The 22,234-nt window shown below is 47.9% G+C and overlaps 1 protein-coding gene across 2 annotated transcripts in view; it reads right to left on the reverse strand.

Moving 5' to 3' along the window:
• Positions 1-22,234, reverse strand: part of LOC146789708 (tetratricopeptide repeat protein 21B-like) — a 576,531-nt gene that overhangs the window by 70,215 nt on the left and 484,082 nt on the right. For both annotated transcript variants that reach the window (XM_085632041.1, XM_085632042.1), the window contains exon 27: positions 2,297-2,417. In XM_085632041.1, coding sequence (XP_085488167.1) covers positions 2,297-2,417 — 121 coding nt within the window. The remainder of the gene's footprint in view (positions 1-2,296; positions 2,418-22,234) is intronic.

The following is a 22,234-nucleotide window of genomic DNA, read 5'->3' on the forward strand; positions in this document are numbered from 1 at the left end:
GCACCTGAAGCACCCGACATCGGTGGGCATTTGTCTACCGAGCCCCTGGTCACTCCGGAGTGACCCAGACTCTGTCCCCTCTGCTTTCAGGTTCCTTCCATCAAGACTCCACCTGCGGATTCCACCGGACACTTTTCTTCTTTCCGGTACAAAAGGGGTTGGTGATGGACGGAGCATCAGAACCAATCAAACACTCACACCCAGTCAAAAGATCCGGGTTTGATCCATCACCGTTCTTTAGCCCACTCTGCGACCCCAGTTCAGACATGGCCATATGCAAATCAGTCTGACCCTGTGCCTCATGGGAACAGTCCAGCCCGAACTGCCAAGCCATGCCTTCCCTGGAACGGAAACAAGCTTCCTAGGACCGGTTTCTGGCATTTCAGTCGTCTTCAGCCAGGCTTGCTTGAATCCAGTGGCAAAGTGAGCAAGGGACTCACGTCTGAGCATACCCTGCCAACTTATGGCGACCAAAGCGGTACAAAAGGGGGTGGTGATGGACGGAGCATCAGAACCAATCAAACACTCACACCCAGTCAACAGATCCGGGTTTGATCCATCACCGTTCTTTAGCCCACTCTGCCACCCCAGTTCAGACATGGCCATATGCAAATCAGTCTGACCCTGTGCCTCATGGGAACAGTCCAGCCTGAACTGCCAAGCCATGCCTCCCAGGACCAGCAGTGGCATTTCTTTGAAGACTCCCATTGCGAAAGACGGTGGTTTCCGACGACACTTCAGACCTAAGCAGCCGGCTTCCCTGGGATAGGTAACTCTGGTACTTCGGTATCCACGGGTGGGGTGGCTCACCAACCTTCTATGTTCCAAATGGTTTCCTTGTAATCCACTGGGAAAGGTCCTTTAACTTAAAAATTGCAACCACGACTCTCCCATTGAATTGCACGTAGCACGCGGTCGTGTCCTCACACTGCACCCGTCCTCCGCGGGGTCCCTATGTACTCACCTTGAGTGGTTCCTTGAGGTCCCAGTGATTTTACACACTCTAGACACTGTCTTGACTCAAGTCGTGGGTCTTATACCACTATTTTAGCATATGGTTTGGTCTCCTCCCTGGAGCCCACTGTGTATTAGTGCTACTTACGATTGCTTCTGTGCTAAAGAATTGTGCGCTTTGTGTTTATCTGCGTGTAGCAGATACTGTGACATATTTAAGGTGTTATAATAATAAATATCTATTCTTATAACTACTGTGTGGTTCTCCTTTCATTTAACCAATACAATAAGGTTGCATTCTGGTAAAACAAGCTGATTAACAGTCCTTCAAGATTAAGGCTGAAGGCTGCTCTCCACAGCTACCACTTGAATAGCTTTCTAAGGTTATCTTTGATCTCTTAAATCACCATAAGGGTTCTTTGGACTGGTGCAAGGTGCCCACTTTAACTAGTGGACATCATATACCAGGCCAACTTCTCACATTACTGAAAAAGGTCGAAGGTTAAAGCCCGGCAACAACAAAATCCAGCCTTATCCTGCTTGGAGCTTTTGGCACCAAAACCAACGGCCTCATCAGGTGGTGAATGATGACGTATCTGACTTTGATGGACCCTCACAGCCATTATCTTGGACCTTGCCCTGCTAAAGGACTTTGACTGTTATGAAAAAAGAAAAAGTCTGAAGGGAAAAACTATGACCGGGACAACCTGCTTGGAATATCAGACCTCCGCTCCATCGCGTTTGGCCTAAAATCATGCCTCAGTCCCAGTCAACAAAAACTGTAGCTTTTTAAAGCCACTTTACTTTTTCTAGGTGCTTTTTGTCTTAACACTTTCCATTTTCATAACTCCAGTTCTCCATTTTCATAACTCCAGTTCTCCACATCAATTGTAATGATCTTGATGTCTCGTTAAATCATTCTTTTTTTCTCTAAACTGGTTTCAGAATTTTATTTTGTTGTGTTCTTTACTTCAAAATGTTGATACTCGTCGAACTTACCATGCATTTCTCTGGTGAACTGCCTTCTTGTGGCATTCTACTAGGGGCTGAGCAGAGCTTCTCAGACTTGTTTTGAGACCTAACCAGGATGTATTTATTAAGTTGGTAAGGGACCCCCATTTTCAAACCAATAACTCCTTTTCTATCAACACATTCCTAATTTTTGGTCAAAGCATGTTTTGGTGCTGGAAGAGGTTGCTACGATGGCGAGTTCTGACAAATCAATATTAAAACGTTTTATTTTTATGATGTATATCTGCCAAAAAATCTCCACCAGCAACATCACTTTGACAAAAGTAAGACTATGTGAATAAAAATAGCAAAATGTGTTTTCATAACTCACCAATTGTTGGGTTTGATTCATTGCTGTATTTCCATGCCAATTCATAGTTAATGGATGCGTCTTGATAGGATTGCTCTTTTTCCATGATGAAGCCAAGGTATTCATATGCTTTACAACATGACTAAAACAAAACATAAATGAAAGCTTCACAATGTCTGGCATTTCATTACATAGAGAGTACATAATAAATAATATCAGAGAGAAATTTTTGTACTCGACCCCCAGTGTACAAGACTAGCTTGAGTTACAAATAAAGCCATGTTCTTCAAAGTTCTTCACATTTAATTGGTAGAGCAATTATTGGTCTCCAACCATGTCTTCTCAGAAAAGAAGAAAAACATACTCACTTGTAGTTACACCTAACTAGCCCTGAGACAGCACCAGGAACACAATATCTCCGACTAGTAATAATGCTAAGAGATAGTTGAGAATATCAGTAAATACTCTAGCTACATTTCCTGGGGTTTATGTACCTGCACAGAGAAATTGTAATGGCTTCTCAGGGATCTAATACTGAAGAACAAGGTGTACACACATACTGACACGTTTCAAGCATGCATGCATACAATCCCCCTCCTTCTCCCATTGTTTTTGGCGGATACAATATATTCCTAGCAATAGATTCCAGAGACCAAGTTAAGGGTTTGTTTTTTTGTGGTCACCCTTTGAAGTAATCATTAAATCATAGGATGTTTGAATAATGTTACAAACTGAGCGTAGTTAGAAATAAAATGTCTGCGATTAGTTTACTGAAAAAAATGTATGTGGGAGAAATACATCTCACCTATAAATTCACCTTTAAACTCACTGACGTCACACACTCAAATATTTACCATTCCCCACTATATTTGCCTTATCTCACCCTCCCTCCACATACCTCGATTTGCCAGATCCATTTCCACCACAATATGCACCACAAACTTATACATTATTTGTCCTCATAATGGCAAGAGAATACGGTTTCTGGCGCAGGGTTGGTGCATGGAGCGCAGTGGTAGCAGCGTACCATGGTTGGTGGATTATAGTGACAAGCTTGTGTGGCACATAAATGCACTTACAGACTCATTCATACAAAGTTCCACAGCTCACAATGAACCCAGAATCTAGAATGGGACATCCTATGCTTGGTATATGTGCACTAAACGTGACAGTGTGCTGTGCATGAGTGATAAAGGCTTTTGGGTTCCATTTTGAAAGCCCACAGCCTAGACCAGAGTACAAGATGGAGGAGTGGTTGCTTTCTCCAAACAGCACATGTATTGATGGCGTCTCCGAGATGGGAGGGGAGCACCAGATGCTATAGTGAGGAAAGAGAAGACAGGCTTTCCTTAGACGTGCCAGGGCCCTTCTTGATACATGGGGCTGTAAGTGACTGACTGCAGCTGCCAGTAGGAAGATGGCTTGAGATAAAGGATGAGGCCTCCAGTATCTGTTAATAGGGAAAGGAGCCTTTTGATGGGGCACAGATTCTTGCCTCTCTAAATGATCCCTGTGAGGAGGGGTTGTAAATAATTGAATGTGGCCTGCTCCCACCTCTTAGTAATTCTATTGTGGCCACTCCACCTGCACAGTGCCTTGCTGGGCAGAGCATCCTTGCAGAAATAGGACAAGCTTGGAAGGTGGCCTGGCCAGGACCCAAACCGGTTTCATGGAAGCAGACCTGGAATGCACATCCTGCAGCTGCAAAACCAGTATAAAAATGGAATCTCAAGACCCATCATTGTTCATTGGTATGGTCTCTTCTACACAGGAGGGGTACTCACAGAGTACTTAGGGATGACTATGCAGCAAGGGTTGGGATTGCACTGACAGCCGACTTCACAAAGGCATGGGAACATGGCCTGGAATCGGATTTGAAAGAGGAATCACTGGACTGTCCTGGGTTCCAAGATAGCCTACCTGTGAGTGAGGGAAGGAAGCGCCAACCCTGGCATCATATCGGTCCGGCAGAGTCTCTCTGAACAAGTGCATCAAAGGTCTTGCAGCACTTCCAGGTCGGGCACTTTAACCTTCATCATTTACCCCCATTGTATCTACCAGGCTCCTAGAGCAGTGCACGTGTGTGGTAGGCCACACTAAAGCTGGGATAAAGGCCAGCTGATTGTCCGTGTGCCCTACAAGTGGAATACATGATTGCAGCACTGATACGTGCCTTGGGGCCACTTTTGGAAGAATTTAGGTCATCGCCTCGAGGTACTGTATGCCAAAGATAGTACCTGGCATTCGTTGTGCCAAAGAACCGTCATCTGCCGGTGTGTAGCCATCGCCATCAAGAAGAAGCACCAGGTGACTCATCGTTGTGCAGGAGTACGCTGGAACATGAATGTAGTATCCACCGAAGCGTTGGAATGAACTGGGAACTTGAGCCCACTACCCAGAAGAGGGGCCCCATCAGAAGGTTCCACTCCTGCTGTGACCTTCAGAGTGATGTGCTGTGTGGTCAGATGCCACATGGCTCCTGATGAGATTTCCACCGGTGAGATCCTACTGCAGTAAGAGGGAAGAGTGCAGTATCGTGCGGCGACTATGAGCTTGGTGAGAGACTGAATGGGCCTAGACCTGAGAGACTGAGTGCTAAGACTAGATAAAAGGAGGAAGAAGAATGAGCTGCACCTAGCTCGAAACGCAGAACCAAAGTGTTAGAGTAGAAGTGGAATGCAAGTTAAGCATCCAGCATTGGGCAGTGGCTCCTGGCTGTGTAAGGGTTGGCTGCCATATGATGGTTTTACTACATTTAAATAAAGTCCAGATTACTTTTCACTCGTATTGCCCTTATTTGTAGACCAACACAACACATTGTAGTCAACCTTTCCACAGCAAGGAGCAACTATCCAGGATTCCTAACTTGCATTCCACTTTTAATTTGTGACAATCCATTCTGTGAACAAAAAGAAAACAGTCCATGATAGTTGCCAGCCAGTATTCCACATACAGTACTGCCGGTTAATGTTTACAAATTTCTACTGTTTACTGCCACTATCAGCCAACAAACACTATCAAATGTGGCTCTTCCACTTCTGACAGATGATGACAGGAAGGTGAACTTAAACATTTTGAGCCTAGGACGTTGAGGCCCTAATTCCGAGATTCTTTCAAGCTGTGTTTTCTGAGATGTAAGTCATTGTTCCGGGCATTCTAATGGATGTTGTGGGTATTGACGTTCACATAAGTTTAGGCCATCACTTGGGATCTGGACTCGCTGGGTGCCTGGTATCTTTCTAATCTACTCTAGACCCATTAAATGAGGATTGTGTGGAGTCTTTTCTGTCAGGACACCTATATATTTAATAGAATATTAATGCAATGGGGGTTCCTTGGCAGACAGACAGCGTCACTAAGGCTGAGCTGGAAGCTGTATCTGCTCCAGGTGAGGCCATTCATGTACCTATCTAACGTACAATAACCCATCTTATCAAGCCTTGTGTACTCAGTACTATTAAATAGATCATTCAGCAGAAAGATGCACCAGAGTAGCTGCTGTTCAGTTGGGAGGGGGAGGAGGGAAAGGTGTCGGACCTTTGAGGTAAGCACAGGAAATAAACAAGCCACATGAGATTGGGTACTGTGCTAATTATGCGTGCACAGCTTACATCACACCCATCCTCAGATTAATCTAATGCTTGTTAAAGAGATCAGTTTTCTGTACCTTTCCAAAGCTAAGGTCATTTGGTTAGGCTCTAAGGGCCTTTTAAGCGTGTTAAACAACTTTTGGACTTTTATGCTGGGACATTTCCCTCATATTTCATTGATCTTAAATTTTATTTTGGAATGGCTTGCAACTATGCAATTGGGAGATTCTGGTCAGGGCATTGCGAGTGACCAGATTATGCCCTTACAGTGGATCACGGACACAATATTGTAAACAATATCGTTGACAAAAACATTGTGTCAAAAGTATTGTTTACCACAATATTGTGATCCTATTCTTATAATGGCAAGTTCAAAAATATCAGAAAAAGCTCCACTGTAGGGGAAGCGTTAGACTTCGAGGGGTCAAATGTACTATTCCCACTCCAACCTGTGCAGCAATAGGGAAAGCGCTGGTCTTTGGTGGGGTGAAATGTACTATTACCAGCCCAAACAACATAACAGAAGGGAAAGAGTAGAACTTCAGAGGGGTTACATTTACTATTCTTACTCCAAACAGGGCAACAGCAGGGAAAACATTAGATTACAGAAGGGTGAAATGTACAATTCCTACTCCAGTCAGCACAACAATAGAGAAAGCGTTGGACTTGAGGGGCATTATTAAAATTTCCATTCCAGTCTGTGCAACAGTAGGGAAAGCATTGGATTTCGTAGGAGTGAAATGTATTATTTACGCTCCAGTCAGCGCAATAGTAGGAAAAGTGTTGGGCCTTGCAGGAGTAAAATATGCTATTCCAATTTTAGTTTCTGCAACCGTAAATAAAGCATTGGATTGCTGAGGGGTAATACTTACTATTCCCACTTCAAACAGCACAACAGTATATTACATAGTCAAAAAAGAATTAAATAATTAAAAATTAACACATTTTAAAAATTACTTAAATTCTCACCCTAGACCCCTACAACTCTAGCAGCCTGCAACTAAAATATAAGTAAAATGAATAAGTATTCCAAAAATTACATAAATAAAATTAATTACTTAACAATTAACCATTCATTGTTAATCATTTTTTAATTAACTTTCCACCCTATACCACTACAAACATAGCCCACAAATAACATATAACTAAAATAAATCAATAGTACATAATTTACATTATAAAATATCCATAAAAATTGAAATAAATGTATTAAATAATTCATCATTATTAACTAATTAACTTAATTTCCACCCTTTTTCCCAATGAGCTCAACAACCCACTACAAAACTATAAATTACAAAAAATTCAATTAAAAATTCTACATTTCTTAAAAATGTCAATCTATTTTAAAAAAAAACCTTTATATAAACAATAGTAAAATGAATATATAATTAAAACATTCCAATAATTCAAAAACAAATTTTTAACCACTATATTATTGAAAACTATATTAAAAACATTGATATTATTGAACAAGTTACTTACCTTCATTAACGATATATCTGTAAGAAAAATTAGTTAGCTATAGATTCCTTACCTTAGAATTACCCCAAGGCGCCAGACTGGATCTGGAAAGTTTTTCGGCAGCAGTACCTCAGCGCGTCGGAAGGTGGCGTCGGTTGGCTCAGCGTTCCTCGTTGGCGTTGTGTTGCCGGGATGAAGTTGCAGTAACTACTTAGACGCCGCCCACGCGTGCGGACGTCCATTCTGTACACGACTTTCTGCGCCAGAAACGCAGAGCCATGCAACACACTAACCACTGGTGCACAGAACTAGGGCCCTGAAAGGATATCCTTAACCCTAGAAATCATTTTGCAGAACGGGGAGGATGGGTGAGGCGGTAAGGAATCTATAACTAACTAATGTTTCTTACAGATATATCGTTACTGAAGGTAAGTAACTTGTTCATCTGAAAGAAAAACGTTATTTATAGATTCCTTACCTTAGAATAGATACCCCAGCAGTACCAACCCCGGAAGTTGGTCTGCGAACCAAGATCACACCAGAAGGTCCTGGGGAACAGAACGGCCAAAGAAGCCGTCTCTCCGGACTTGGCTGTCAAGGCAGTAGTGTTTGGTAAATGTGTGCAACAAAGCCCATGTAGCTGCCTGACAGATGTCATTGAGAGGCACTCCTCGCCCCCAAAACAGTAGTTGCTGCCGTCGCCCTGCTGGAATGGGCATGCAGCCCCGCTGGAGGGTCCTTCTTTGGCAGAGAATAGCAGGCTTGGATACACAAAACGACCCACCGGGAGATAATCCGCTTGTGTACGGCCCGACCTTTCTTGGCGCCCACGTACCAAACAAAGAGCTGGTCATCCACCCAGAACGTTTGGTGCGATCCAAATAAAAGGAAAGCAAACTTTTGGGTCCAGACAGTGGACACTCTCCTCCTCTTTCGAAGGAGGCGGAGGCAGAAAGAAGGTGAGCAAAGTGATGGTCTGTCCAATGTGAAAGGCAGTGACAACCTTAGGCAGGAAGGATGGACTCGTCCTGAGAACTACCTTGTCCAGATGGACAGACAGGAAAGGAGGCTGAGAAGAAAGCCTGGAGCTCGCTCACTCTTCTGGCAGATGTGATGGCAACCAGGAATGCAGTCTTAAGCGTTAAAATTCTCAAAGGACAGTTATGAAGCGGCTCAAAGTGAGCGCACATTAAATAAGCTAAAACCAGATTCAAGTCCCACTGAGGCATAATGAAAGGAATAGGAGTAAAGAGATGAGTTATGCCTTTTAAGAAACGATTGAAAACCAGGGACTTGAAAAGAGAAGGCTGAACTGGAAGCCGAAGGAAGGAAGAAATGGCCGAGTGATAGCCTTTGATAGTGCCCAGAGCAGAGCCCTGCTGGGCCAAAGAAAAGAGGAACAAGAGAACCTCAGAAAAAGAGGCAGAGGGGATCCACAGCCTTTGCTGTGCACCATGCCAGAAATTTGTTCCACCGACAGGCGTATACCGTCTTACTGGAGGGATGCCTGGCTGCCAAGATGACATCACAGACTATGGGAGGCAGGTCAAAAGACGTCAACTGCCGCTGCTCAATCTCCACGCAAGGAGTTGGAGGCAGGACAGGTTCGGGTGGAGGACCGTCCCCTGCTGCTGCGACAGAAGATCCTCCCGAAGGGTCAGACGGGTCGGAAGATCGATGGCCATGCTGAGCAGCTCGGGCTACCAGACTCTTTTTGCCCAATCAGGAGCCACAAGGATGTCTTGGGCCCGGTCACGCCCGATCTTCAGCACTGTGGGCAGAAGTGGTATTGCCGGAAAGGCGTACAGCAGACCACAACTCCACTCATGATAAAAAGCGTCACCTAGCGAGTGCCGCCTTGGAAATTCCAACGTGCAGAATTGCTGACATTGCACGTTCTTTTCGGTGGCAAAAAGATCTAACCAAGGCTCTCCCCAATGTCGAAAGAGACTTGCACCACCTCCGAGTGAAGATGCCATTCATGATCCATCATGCACCTGCGGCTGAGTTAGTCCGCCCTGGCGTTCGGAGAACCTGCCAGGTGTTGAACCACCAGGGAAAGGCCCTGATGCTCCAGCCATGTCGAGAGGCGGAGGGCCTCCTGACATAGGGTCCACGAACTCACCCCGCCCAGTTTGTTGCAGTACCACATGGCGGTGGTGTGGTCTGTGAACACCTGTGCTTCTCTTCCCCGGAAAGAGGGAAGGAATGCTTTTAGTGCAAGACGAATCGCCCGAAGCTCCAGAAAATTGATGTGGAGCCCGGACTCCGCTGGAGACCAGAGGCCTCCGCTCTCTGCCTCTCCCATGTGGCCACCCCATCCCAGAAGGGATGCGTCTGTCACCACTGTGTGGTCTGGTTGGGGAGGGGATCTGCCGTTGACCCAATCCTGGTTCGTGAACCACGACTGCAATTGAAGTCCAGTGCCCTCCGAGATCTGGACGCTATACGACAGATTCCCCTGATGCTGCGCCCACTGGAACTTCAGGTCCCACTGCAGAGTCCACATATGCCACCTGGCATGATCGATCAGCAGGATGCAGGAGGCCATGAAGCCCCTAAGCCTCAGGGTCATCCTGACCGAAACCTGGGATAGAGGCTGAAATATCGGAATCATAACCTGAATATCCCGGACTCACTGTTGGCGAAGATAGACCCGAAACCGCGTTGTGTCCAGAACCGCTCCAATGAAGGAGGAGCTTCTGAGGTGTGACTTCGGCACATTCATGGAAAACCCCAGCAAATGCAGGAGGTCGGCTGCAGTCTGGAGGTGGGAGATGACTGCCTTGGGCGAGCCCGCCTTCAACAGCCAGTCATCGAGATAGGGGAAGACTGAAACCCCTGACCTGCGCAGATGAGCTGCGACCACCGCCATCACTTTCGTGAACACACGAGGGGTGCTGGTAAGGCCAAAGAGGAGCACGGTAAATTGAAAATGCTCGTGGCCTACCGTGAACCGTAGATAACTACAGTGGGCCGGCAGGACAGCGATGTGAAAATAAGCTTCCTGCAAGTCCAACGCTACCATCCAGTCTTCCAGGTCGAGGGCAGACCAGACCTGAGCAAGTGTCAACATCTTGAACTTCTCCTTCCGGAGGAAGTGGCTGACGTCCCTGAGATCCAAGATAGGACGCAGGCCCTTGTCCTCCTTGGGGACAATAAAGTAGTGGGAATAACCACCACGACCTACTTCTGGGACAGGAACACGCTCAATGGCTCCCTTGGCAAAGAGAGGCATAACTTACTGCTGGAGAAGGGCCAGATGATCCTCCGACATGCGGTGGTATTGCGGTGGCATGGCTGGAGGGGTAGCCTTGAAGGGGAGGGAGTAGCCCCTTCGGACTGTCTGCAAAACCCACCTGTCCGACATGATGGTGCGCCAGAGGGGGAGGTGATGACGAATCCTGCCACCCATTCGCGTTTGACGGGCCTGGAATTTCGGACTAGGAAGGTTTGGAGGCTGCTGCAGAGGAGGGGTTGGTGGACTGGCCCGCCCGCTGGCCCCTGGAACCACGACGGTTGTTCCCACATGCCCAGCTGCGTTGGGGCTGAACAGTCTGAGCCGGCCTGTGGCTGCTGAACAGCCTGCGCCGGCCTGTGGCACTGGGCGGGACGTAACAGGGCACCCCTTCCGAGCCACGAAAGGGGCAAAGGCAGACTGATCAGGGCGGGTGGTGGAGAGGCCCAAGGACCTGGCTGTAGCTCGAGAGTCCTTAAAGCACTCTAGCTCGTTGTGTGCCTGGTCGCCGAAAGGGCAACGGCCATCAAAGGGCATGTCCATAAGGGTGGATTGGACATCCCCAGAAAAAACAGTCGAACACAACCAGGCATAGCGTCGAAGGGCTACTGACGTGGAAATCGTCTTGCCAAAGGCGTCAGCGGTATCCAGCCCACAGCGGATGGTAAACTTCGCCGCGTCTCTCCCCTCGGCAACTGCACGGGAGAGTACGGCCCGGGCCTCCTCAGGGCACTAAGGTAGCACATGCACCACCATATCCCACACAGAGTGGGTGTAACGACCCAACATGCGGTGTTTACCGACCGCAGTCCCAAGCTGGCAGAATAAAACATTTTCTTTCCAAGGGGGTCTAGCTTTTTGGATTCCCCATACGGTGGTGCGGTAGGGAAGGCACCCTTAGAAGTGGAGGCTTGAACCACAAAGCTCTCAGGGGTGGGGTGTTGGGAGAGGAAAGTGGGGTCGCCCGGTGCCGGGCGATCATCCTGTCCATAGGAGCCCCTGTGTTGGGCCTGGACTACGTGCCCAAAAGGATGTCCGTGAGGGCTTTATTAAGCGGCAGCAGGGGCACCGAAGAGCTCGCTGCCGGTTGAAGGACCTCTGTCAGGAGGTTAGTCCTGCCTGCCACCGTAGGTAGCTTGGAGGTGGAGAGCCTCGTCCGCCCTACGCAAAACCACTGCATATGACGCTCCCTCCTATGTAGCCAAGGTAGGAGGAGACAATATGCCTAGGTCTGGGAGGTATCCAGACCCCTGGCATCCCCCAGTTCCTCTCTTCAGTCCGGATCATACTCCAACTGGTCTGTCAAAGGGTCTCCAGAACACTCCCAGTTTTCCTCACCCTCCTCTGGCTGCCAATCTGGCTGAAAATGGCCAGGGTGGAACAACGGGACAAAAGTACCCATTGGCACCGGATCCGGCATCGGTCCATGCCGGTCCGGCTCTGTGTGCACATTGGGGCGGACCCCCAGCCGGCGTCGGCTGCAGAGATCGTGCCGGTGGAATCGGCGCCGGTGGAGGTGTAACGAGATCGACCGGCGCCCATCCGGATCCAGGCCTGGATCCAAGGGGGCCCTGCAGTGCAGAGGCCAAAGCCACCGGTGTCGAAGGCCTAGGGCCCCCAGGCGAGTCCGCGGGGCCAAAGACGCGCCGGCGGAGTTGGGCTGCCCAAAGATGGCGTGCATCGCTTTGTTAAATTGACGAAGCTGGGCAGGGATCGCTCCCAGTCCCCGGAAGGGTGTGAAGGCCGGAGTCGACACTGAAGGCTCCGCACACGGAGCAGCGGGCGGGGCGCCACCCGCACCCTTCGTCGTGTCGGCCGACGGATGAGGGGAAATCGAAGAGCGACGATGCTTCTTCAACTTCTTCTTGTGCTTCGACTTACCGGACCCAGAGTGTGAAGATTTAGAAGAGAAGCCGACTGCCGGGCCTCGAGGAGCTTTCAGGACCGCTCCTGCAAATACTTCAGGGCCATGGTTCGGTAGTCGGAGCACGACTTGGGGTCATGGTAGCGCTTCAGGCAGCAGAGGCACACGCAGTGCGGATCAGTCACCGACATCAGTCGGTTACAGGAACCGCATGCCTTGAAGCCGGGCATCCCTCGTGCACCAGAAGTCGGTTGAGACTCAAAATCGAAGGTGACAAAAGTCCCAAAAAAGTCAGTCAAAAAATGACTGGGGGATACCGCTCTCTCCTGATCTGCACTTTCTGGCGCGGAAAAAGAAAGAACTGACTTCAGCACGTGAGGGCAGCGTCTATGTAGCTACCGTGACGTCATTCCGGCGACCACGAAGACTGACACAGAGTCTACCGATGTCACCTTCCAACTAACAAGGGTACTGCGGACGAAAAACTTTCCGGATCCATGACATCTGGGGGTAATTCTAAGGTAAGGAATCTATAACTAACTGTTTTTTTCAGATGAAGATAAAATTCAAGCTATGGCCAGGAGTACGCTGAGGAACTAGCTCTGCATCTGCACATAATGTATGAGGAAGCCAGGAACGCTGCCACCCGCCTCCCTCCATTCAGGCAGCCTTAATAGTAACTACCCTAAAGCCCAATCTGTATGCATTGTACAGAACTCTATCCACATAGATAAAATACTGAGCAAACTTCTTGCTCCTAAGACCCTTCCTCTCTTCCCAGATGTCATTAGCCCAGATCAGTTGGGCTTCGTTGCAGGACGTTCCACTGACCACAACCTTTATACCCTTTTAGCATTGCTCCACACATTAAATCTGCAAGTATCAGCGACAGTGGTGTTTCTGGATGCTACGAATGCAGTCGACTTACTAGAGTGTCCCTATCTTTTGCATCGCTCCAACACATACACTTTTGCCATTAATTCCTTCAGTGGATCAGGATGTTGTATGAATTACCTACTGCCAGGTTCCGTGTCAATAGTGTGGTTTTCCCCCTCTTTACAATTAGCACAGGCACTTGACAGGGATGCCCAGATTACCTGATTCTACATGCCTTTGCCATGGAGCCACTAGTGGCAACATCAGCCGTACGTGGCCTAAATTATACGGCTCAAAGCCTTATGGTATCTATGCACACAGATGATGAGACCATTTATGTGAATGACCCTGTATTAAAACTTGTGCCTATGCTATGTGAATTCCCTACATTTGGTGCTCTTTCTGGAATCACTATTAATGGGTCCAAGTCGTTTATCTTCCATCTGACTGAGACCACGATCCCCAATGGCGTTCCCAATGAAGTGGGCTAACACAACTGTACAATACTTAGGTATCTGGATAAGTGGTGACTTGGGACAAACTTGGCAAGAAAACTATGGTGCAGTTGTTGGGTGCCAGAAGAGTGTATTCCTGTCTGGTCCATTTTGCCCTTGTCCCTTGCAGGGAGAATAGCCATCAAAAAGATAGTAGTGTTGCCCAAAAATCTTTATATTTTAATGAAAAATCAGATTCCACTCTTGGAGGTCTTTTCTAAACAAGACAGATCTATCTTGACTCTCCTGGAGGGGGCTGGTAGCATCTGAGATTATCTTGGGATGTGCTAACCCTACCATTCAAACTGGGAGGACTGTGTGTGTCTGCTATAGAATGGTGTTATTACTGCCTGCAGGCCCAATTTGTGCACTACTGGGTTCATCCCATGCTGTATCTGCCCCAAGCTGCGGTAGAGGTGGATAACGCTGCCTTCATGCTTCTTGGCTATGGCAGTATGTGCAATGCCAATACTCCCCAGGGACACGATTAACACTGTTAAATGTACAGTGTAGGCATGGACTGGCTTAGTAGTAGTGCCTGTTTGGACTGTCTTTATTTGGCTAGCCTGAGGCTGGCTAACAATCCAACGGTGCCTCCCACGGGAGATGGGTGGGTTCTGTAGCAGCTGGGCTGACACGTTTGTTAGTTTGCAAGACATTCAGTCTCATACAGACTGTACTCGGCATATTCCTATACTGTCTCTTGCGCAGTGTCGGATTATAATCAAATATGTAGGACAAGGCCGCTGGGATTAAAACCAGAATGCTAGAAAAATAAGTCAGACCTGGAAGAGGTTTTGACTGAGGAGAGGTGGTGCTATTGCATTATCACTATCCCAGACAGCCATGCTCTCTCCTAACTACTGAATGCGACTCACTTATATTAAATTCCTACATCGATTATATTGTACACCTATTGGATTGCTCTATGCACTGCTGCACAGCTGATGCTTATTTTATGCACTTGGGGGTGTAGCAGAGTTCTACACTTTTGTTTTTGATTGTATAGATAAAGCGATCTGTGATACGGTACCCAAAACACCTCCAGTCGCCCTGCTGGGCTATGTCAGGGGCAATCCAGATGGCACTCAAACTCACAGCTATGATGTGGTTTCTGGACGAGAGAGAATGGCACTGCATTGGAAGTGAAGTGCCTGCCCATGTATATGCTGCTGGTTGAAGGCTATGTCTTATTGCTAGGAGAAACTGGAAAAGAAGTGAGCACTTATGCCAATTAAATCTGGCTCAAAAGACATCTGGAGCCCCCTTAGAGCCTATTTATTTTTACAAGCTGAGCAGGAAACATGCAACAGCTGACACTGTGGGAACCATCAAGCAGTGACAAAATGCTATAGACCTAGGCACAATCACAAGGCAAATGGAACCTAACACTGCTGTATAACGTTGAATTTTACTTCTCATTCATAGGGTCGCACACACTCATATTGTTCAAATATGTGTAAAGAAGTATGCACTGTGGGAACTCTATTGTTTGCTTTATATCTTATGTAAATGTTTCAATAAATAAATAGAAAAAACCCCATGAAGCTGTACATTTCTGAAAAGTAGACAATTCTCATTTCAGGGAGGAGGTATTTGTGTAGACGGCTCATGGTTTTACCAAAAACTAATGAAAGTAAGTAGGAAAAAACATATGTGACAATGTTTCCATCTGTAATTTCTTGCACGATGGCCAGTCGACTAAAGTAATCTATTATGTTCATCAGGTCCGTCTGGTGGCAAGAAAGTAGTGTGTTTGTTGTTTGTCCAAAAACAAGCAACACCCAGATCCCTCACCCAAGCTGCAGATTACATCAGTTATTTCTGTGCACCACCCACGCATCAATTCATAAGGTAAAATCTTATGTATGAAAAATGGGTATTAAGGAATGCTATACATGTTTTTACAATTTGCCCAAATATCAGACTTTTCGAATAGTGGCTACTTGTAGGACTCTGAATCTTGGATTAACTAATGTCATGCGATTCTATGTCAGGACCGGAGGCTCGGATTATGCTATACTTTCTCCGCTTTATTCAACAGCAGCCATTCAAAGTATACAAGAAATCACTACAATTCCCATAAAGCCTTGGGAATGTGGGGAAAAAAGGCAGATAGTCCATCCCAGTCTCCAGCCAATAAGCGGGAAGCCACGGTGTTCATAATCCATCTTCTCTATTCACCATGCCTCTTTCTTCGCTGCTCGCAGCCTAGATAAGTGGCTTTTTCTCTCTTGTCGCATGACTGTTTAACGGCATTTAGCATGTTTAATTGTGCTGGTCTTGATTATATACTTGTAAATCGATTATATTTTTCTCGCTTTGTGAGTGTCTTAAGTATCCTGCACGGCTGCGGGAATGTTCTTGCACCTTTGCGGCCGTTTCGCTTTTGTGGTGTGGCTCTGCAGTGCAGTCCTCCCGCGGCTAGGTGGCACCTGAGCGCATCATTCGGTTGCAACGCGCAAACCGAATTCCTGTAATTCCTGAGGAGTTGGAGCTGCGCGCCGCCGGCCTGAGCCTTTGGCCCCTGGGGAGAGACGCCTCCACAGGGGTCCGTACTGGCCATGAGACCGTGATTTGCCTAGTTATTTCTGGCGAACGCCCTATTCAGGTTCAGTACTGTGATTTAACACCCCCCAGTGGGAGGGTCCGTATCACATATTGCAGGCCAGAGACCTGCAGCAACACACTCCAAGGAGGGCCCCCCCCCCTTTTGATTCTGCACCGGGGTGTTTGTAGGTGTCCCCGGGCGTGACCAATGACCATGAGGCTTGCCCCACAAAATATTAGGCTGCCACCCAGCCCACCTTTTAATTTGCCAGCCCCAGTGCTGTGCTAAATGATAATCAGTGCCCCACACAAAGCGCTTGGTACCCACGTGGTTTGTCGCCTACCCAGGGCTCTGGGAGGGGTCCAGCTAGCCCATTTAAGTTGGTACCTTGATAATGGAGCCCTATGATGAGGACCAAGGAGAGAAAGACCCCTTGGCTGACTTCCCTTGGGATGATAGGTTTATGATGCGGCGGATGCTTCAATATATAGGGCAGTGTCAGAGGCAATGACACCCTTAGAGGAACGCCTCTCAGCAAATCGCACAGGCCTGTGCAAAATTGACAGTCCTTGCCCTGGGACGGGGGGGTACCCAAACGCCCAGTGAGAGTACCCCCTCGGCCCCACTTGACCAAGATGGGGTTCCGGCGAAACGCCCTGGCGAGGCTGGTGTGGATCTTGATGACTTTGCCAGGCTAAAAAAGGCCTTCCTGGCCAGCAAAACCCCGGCCCCCTTCTGCCCCTGTAACTCCGACTGAGGAAGACCACAGGGACACAGATGACTAGGGCCCCTACCGACCCTGGTTACCTTCTTCCAACCCTCCCATTCCTGCCCCAGGGGACCAGGGGTTGATCGCAGATATGTTAGACCCGAGGACATCCTTCACCCGAGGTCTTCCGAATGGGCCCTGGCAGAGAAGGTGGCAATCCATGTGGCGGGCGCATTCGGAAACATTTGGGGAAGGAGGAACGTAACTGTCTTAGAGCATCTTTTTGGGCAAGGGAAAACTGTGCGCTATTAATGGAGCGTCGCCGCTCCCTGATGATTAAGGTCGACCCCAAACTGGGTAATTTAGCAGACTCCGAGGTGGGGCATATTGCGCAAGGGGGACTCTTCAGGGAACCCTTTATAAAGGATTTAGGGAAGTTCATAAATACATTTACATCCCTAGACAAAGCAAAAACTTCCATGAAGAAAGTTTTCCTGAACCGGGATTTCCATTGGGCTTGCTGAGTTAGGGGGCGCTTGTCCGGCCGTCCAAATAACCAATATCCTCCCAAGGGGACAAGGCTCCCGCCACAGCCAGTTTCAGGACCAGACTCGCCAATTTCTACCCTGCCCTATAATAGCAGAGGAAGAGGTGGCACAGGCGCAGATGCAACCAACGGCTCCGGTGAGTGTTCTCCGTTCTTCCCTTGTAAAAGGAGGGGGCCGGCTGGCAAATTTTTTCACAGCTTGGACTTCCATCACAAACAATGTCTGGGTGGTGCAGCCTGTGCGGGGATTTCAAATAGAGTTCTACGATTCCCCCTGGCAGGCCGCCACCCGCGACTGCTTCGCTTTTCGGAAACCGAGAAGAAGTTGGTGGACGAGGAGGTGTGTTCCTTCTTAGCCAAAGGGGCCATATCACAAGCGACAACGAATCCGCAGAGCTTCATCTGCGACATCTTTTTGGTCAACAAGGCCAATGGAGGCCAGTGGCCGCTTCGCAACCTCTGCAAGTTCAACGAATGGTTAGTCTACCACCACTTCAAAATGGAGGGAATCCACCTCTACCGGGATGTGCTTCAGCCCCGGGACTGGATGTTGCATCTGGACCTCAACGACGCGTATCTCGCGGTTCCCATTTTTCCTCCTCACTGCGGTTCCTGCAGTTCCTGTGGAACAACTAAACTTACAAATTCACCACCCTGCCTTTCGGGCTCTCTTCCGCTCCTTGGTGCTTCACGTAGGTTCTCAGGCCGGTCGTATAACGCCTGCGGACGCAAGGACTCCGGTTAATAGTTTATCTCAACAACATCCTCATCATGGCGCAATGTCCACACAAGCTTGAGCTCCAGTTACAGATGGCAGTTGATCTCCTTCAGAGCTTGGGACGCATGGTCAACGAGACCAAGTCCCTCCAGGTTCCTTCCCAAGCTTCTTGATAGACTCTGTCAATGCTACTCTCAGCCTCCCTTCTCAGAAGGTGGCAAAGATCCGACACGAGTTGCGGAGAACCTTGATCAGACAGTGGGTCTCGCTGCGACATCTAGCCCGGGTCGTGGGCCTTCTATCATCTTCGATTCAGGCCATTTTTTCTGGCCCTCTACATTATCAAGCCATACAACGATTTAAAGCCGAGCACTTGCGCAGGGGCCTGTCTTACTCTCAAATGGTAACCCTGTCAGGAGGGGCAAGGGCTGATATCGACTGGTAGGTGACCAACATGGAGGCCTGGAACGGTCAGGCAATCTTCAGGTCAGTTCCAGACATCGCCATAAAGTCAGACGCCAGCAGGTCAGGGTGGGGCGCCAGATGTGGCGAATTCTACACCGGAGGATCGTGGTCTCCTCACGAACAGTTACATACAAATAGCCTCAAACTGTTGGTGGGGTCCTTCGCGGTGAGATGCTGGACCAAGAGCTCGGTGCAGACATGCGTCCTTCTCAAGATGGACAATGTATCTGCAGTACAATACATAAACCACTTGGAAGGGCACTCGCCCCAAGGCCCTCTCCAATTTCGCAATTAGCTTCTGGCAATATTGCCTGGACCATCAGATTTCAGTCACAGCAGCGTACTTGCAGGGCCAAGCCAATCAGGGGGCGGATTTCTAGTCCCACAACTTCCGGGATTTGTCTGGAAACTCCACTGATGGTGTTTTCTTCCCTTTGGGAGAAGTGAGGTCCATTCACTGTCGACCTCTTTGCATCCAGACTGGAACATCAGACGCCCAAGTTCTTCAGTTGGAAGCCGCATCCCCTGGCGGCTGCCACGGATGCGTTCCTTCAGGACTGGTCACCAGAGACGGGGCTATGCGTTTCCCCTGTTCGCAATGATTACAAGGGCCTTGGTGCAGATCAGGCATCAGAGGGTGGAGGTGGTGATGGTCACCCCGCTGTAGAGATCTAAAGTTTGGTTTCCAGTTCTTCTGAAACTTTCTTGGATTTTCCAATCCTTCTCCCCCTCTTTCTAGAGGTTTTGCTCAACCCGGATCATCAGCCTCATCCATTGATCCTGGGAGGGTGGATGTCGCTCAGGGCATGGAGGATTACAGGGGACGATGGTCGCTCCCAGGCCTTTCGGACGCAACTGAGGGACTCTTATCCAGAGCCTTGGCCGACAGCACAGTCAAATACTACCAATCCCTCCTGGAACCGATGGACCCGTTGGTGTTTACAACAGGGTCTTGATCCGGTGGCAGCAGATGTGATCCACATTCTCAATTTCCTGGCCTCCCTAGTAGAGGAGGGTTTGGCCTACAGGTCGATCAATTCCTTTCGCTCGGCGATTTCGGTGGGACACCTCCCAGTGGATGGCGCTCCTATCGGCGAACACCCCTTTGTGTGTTGCCTGTTGGGGGGTGTATGCCTGTCGCTCCTGCCACAACCAAGATACTCGGCGCTATGGGATGTCAACGTGGTCCCCAACCTCTTCCTATCCTTGCAGCCCAATCGCTTTTTGTCCAGAAAAGAGCTATCGGCCAAGCTGGCCATGTTACTCTGTTTGATTTCCTGTCGGAGAGTCTCAGACATGCGTGCCCTGGATATTACGGGCGCACTTTCTCACCTTCTGGTATTAGCTTTACGATCCATAGATGGACGAAATGTGGTACCAGGTCAGTTTCCCACCCGGCTTTTCCAGACTTCACTAAGTTGTGTGTCATGGGTTGTCTCAAGGCGTATGAGTAGATGTCCGCAGAGCTCGGACCTCCGGGGGAACGTCAGATGGGTGATGCAAGAGGCTGGCCTTAATCTGCGCACGTTTGGCGCCCATTAGACCGGCGATGCAATACCTTCCAAGGCCTTCGCCCTCGGAGCCTGACTGGAGGATATCCTCAATGCAGCGGATTGGTACTCTAACTCAACCTTTCAGAGGTTCTATTTTAAACCCATCCTGAATATGGCTAGTTTGGTGGTAAGTAAGCTTTGAACTAGCATAATCCGAGCTCCAATCCTGACATAGAATAAAAAAATTCCTAGCTATTGTTACGGAAAGTTTCAATTCTATTAAGGACTTTATTAAGGCGAGGATTATCCCACCCGGAGGTTCTGGAATGGAATAGTCCCCCCGTAACTAGTAAGTAATTAATTCGTTATTTTCTGCTGTGTTGAGCATGCTGGTGTTCACTGTCTTTGTCAGTTTGAGATTGAGATCATTGCAAGGTTTTGTTCACAGGATAAACCTAATCCACGTGCTGGGTGTAATGTGGGCCTGTCGTCGTAGGAGGCGACGCAAATAAACAAGACTCATGAAAAAGAAGAAGTGGCTTTCGCACGTCGAAAGAGGCATGGTGAATAGAGAAGATGGACTAAACACTGTGGCTTCTCTCTCATTGACTGGAGACTGGGATGGACTTCTGATTGGACTATCTGCCTTTTTTCTTTCCACATTCCCAAGGCTTCATGGGAATTGTAGTTGTTTGTTGTTTACCTTGAATGGCTGCTGTTAAATAAAGCGGCGGAAGTACAGCCTAATCCATGCCTCCGAGTCATTAATAGAATTGAAACTTTCTGTTACGATCGCTAGGAAATGTTTTTCAGTTTGCATTTTGCAAACTGTTGTTCTATCTTGTACTCTGACATATATTTGGAACCCAAAAATGGAGATAAAAACCAATTGATAATAACAAATGTTCTACTATTCTGTGTTACCACGTGTTTCCTGCTAAATATGGTAGCCCACTTGTGTTAGTAGGCCTTTCATGCGCAAAAGGAAAAGCCCCAATATGCAACATGGAGACATCAAGATTAATCCTTGGAATTAAAACATTTGAGGATAAGGGTTGTGGCGGTAATTTGGCCTGGGTGGTAAACATCCAGCATACCCTACCAATCCCAGACATTTCTGACAACTAGACACTCAGGGGAGTCCACAGTAATGTGTCTTACATGATTCCCAACACTTTTTCTTACCCAGAACGCTCAGCAAATTTCGAGCTTTGGCTAAAATAATAGATTTTCCTCATCTATCTCGGGGAAAGTTCTGGGATCTGTGAGGACTGACAAAAGTACTGCTATCCAGCGTTCCTACACTTTTCCCAAAAAGAACGGTAACACACTTGTGTGGGTGGGCCTATCACCCATAGAAGGAAAAGCCCAAAAATGAAGCATAGGTACATTAAGTATTTTTTGTGAAATTTCAAACATTTGGGAGACGTGGGTTGCTGTAGTATTTGGTCCCAAAGCCAGTTGGCACTCCTAGGAACCTACCAGCCCCAGACACTTCTGGAAACTAGACATCTGGGGGCTTCAAGATTCTGTGGCTTATGGGGATATCACCACATGTTCTTACGCATATTTTTCTCCAAACATCAAACCTTGGATAAAATATATGATTTTCTGCACATTTTTGAGAGGAAATGTTTCAGGAAGTGAAGGGATTGACAAAAGCCCTGCCACCCAGAATGTCCACACTTTTACTAATAGAATTGGTACACCCCTTACATGAGTAGGACTATCACCCGCAACAAGAAAGGACTCAAATTGCAACATTTTGTCTGAAATAACAGATTTTCCCAACATTTCTGAGATTTTCCAATCCCTCTGAGCTGTTAGGCTAAGGGAGGATTGGAAAATCCTTATTTCAGATGAATCTCTGATATATACATCATGCATTGTGTTGGCACTGAATCAAGAGCAAGAAGGGACAGTGACCTAAGAAGTAAGAAAAGCTCCTCT

The sequence above is a fragment of the Triturus cristatus genome, chromosome 10, assembly GCF_964204655.1.
Source record: "Triturus cristatus chromosome 10, aTriCri1.1, whole genome shotgun sequence".
Taxonomy (NCBI): Eukaryota; Metazoa; Chordata; class Amphibia; order Caudata; family Salamandridae; genus Triturus; species Triturus cristatus.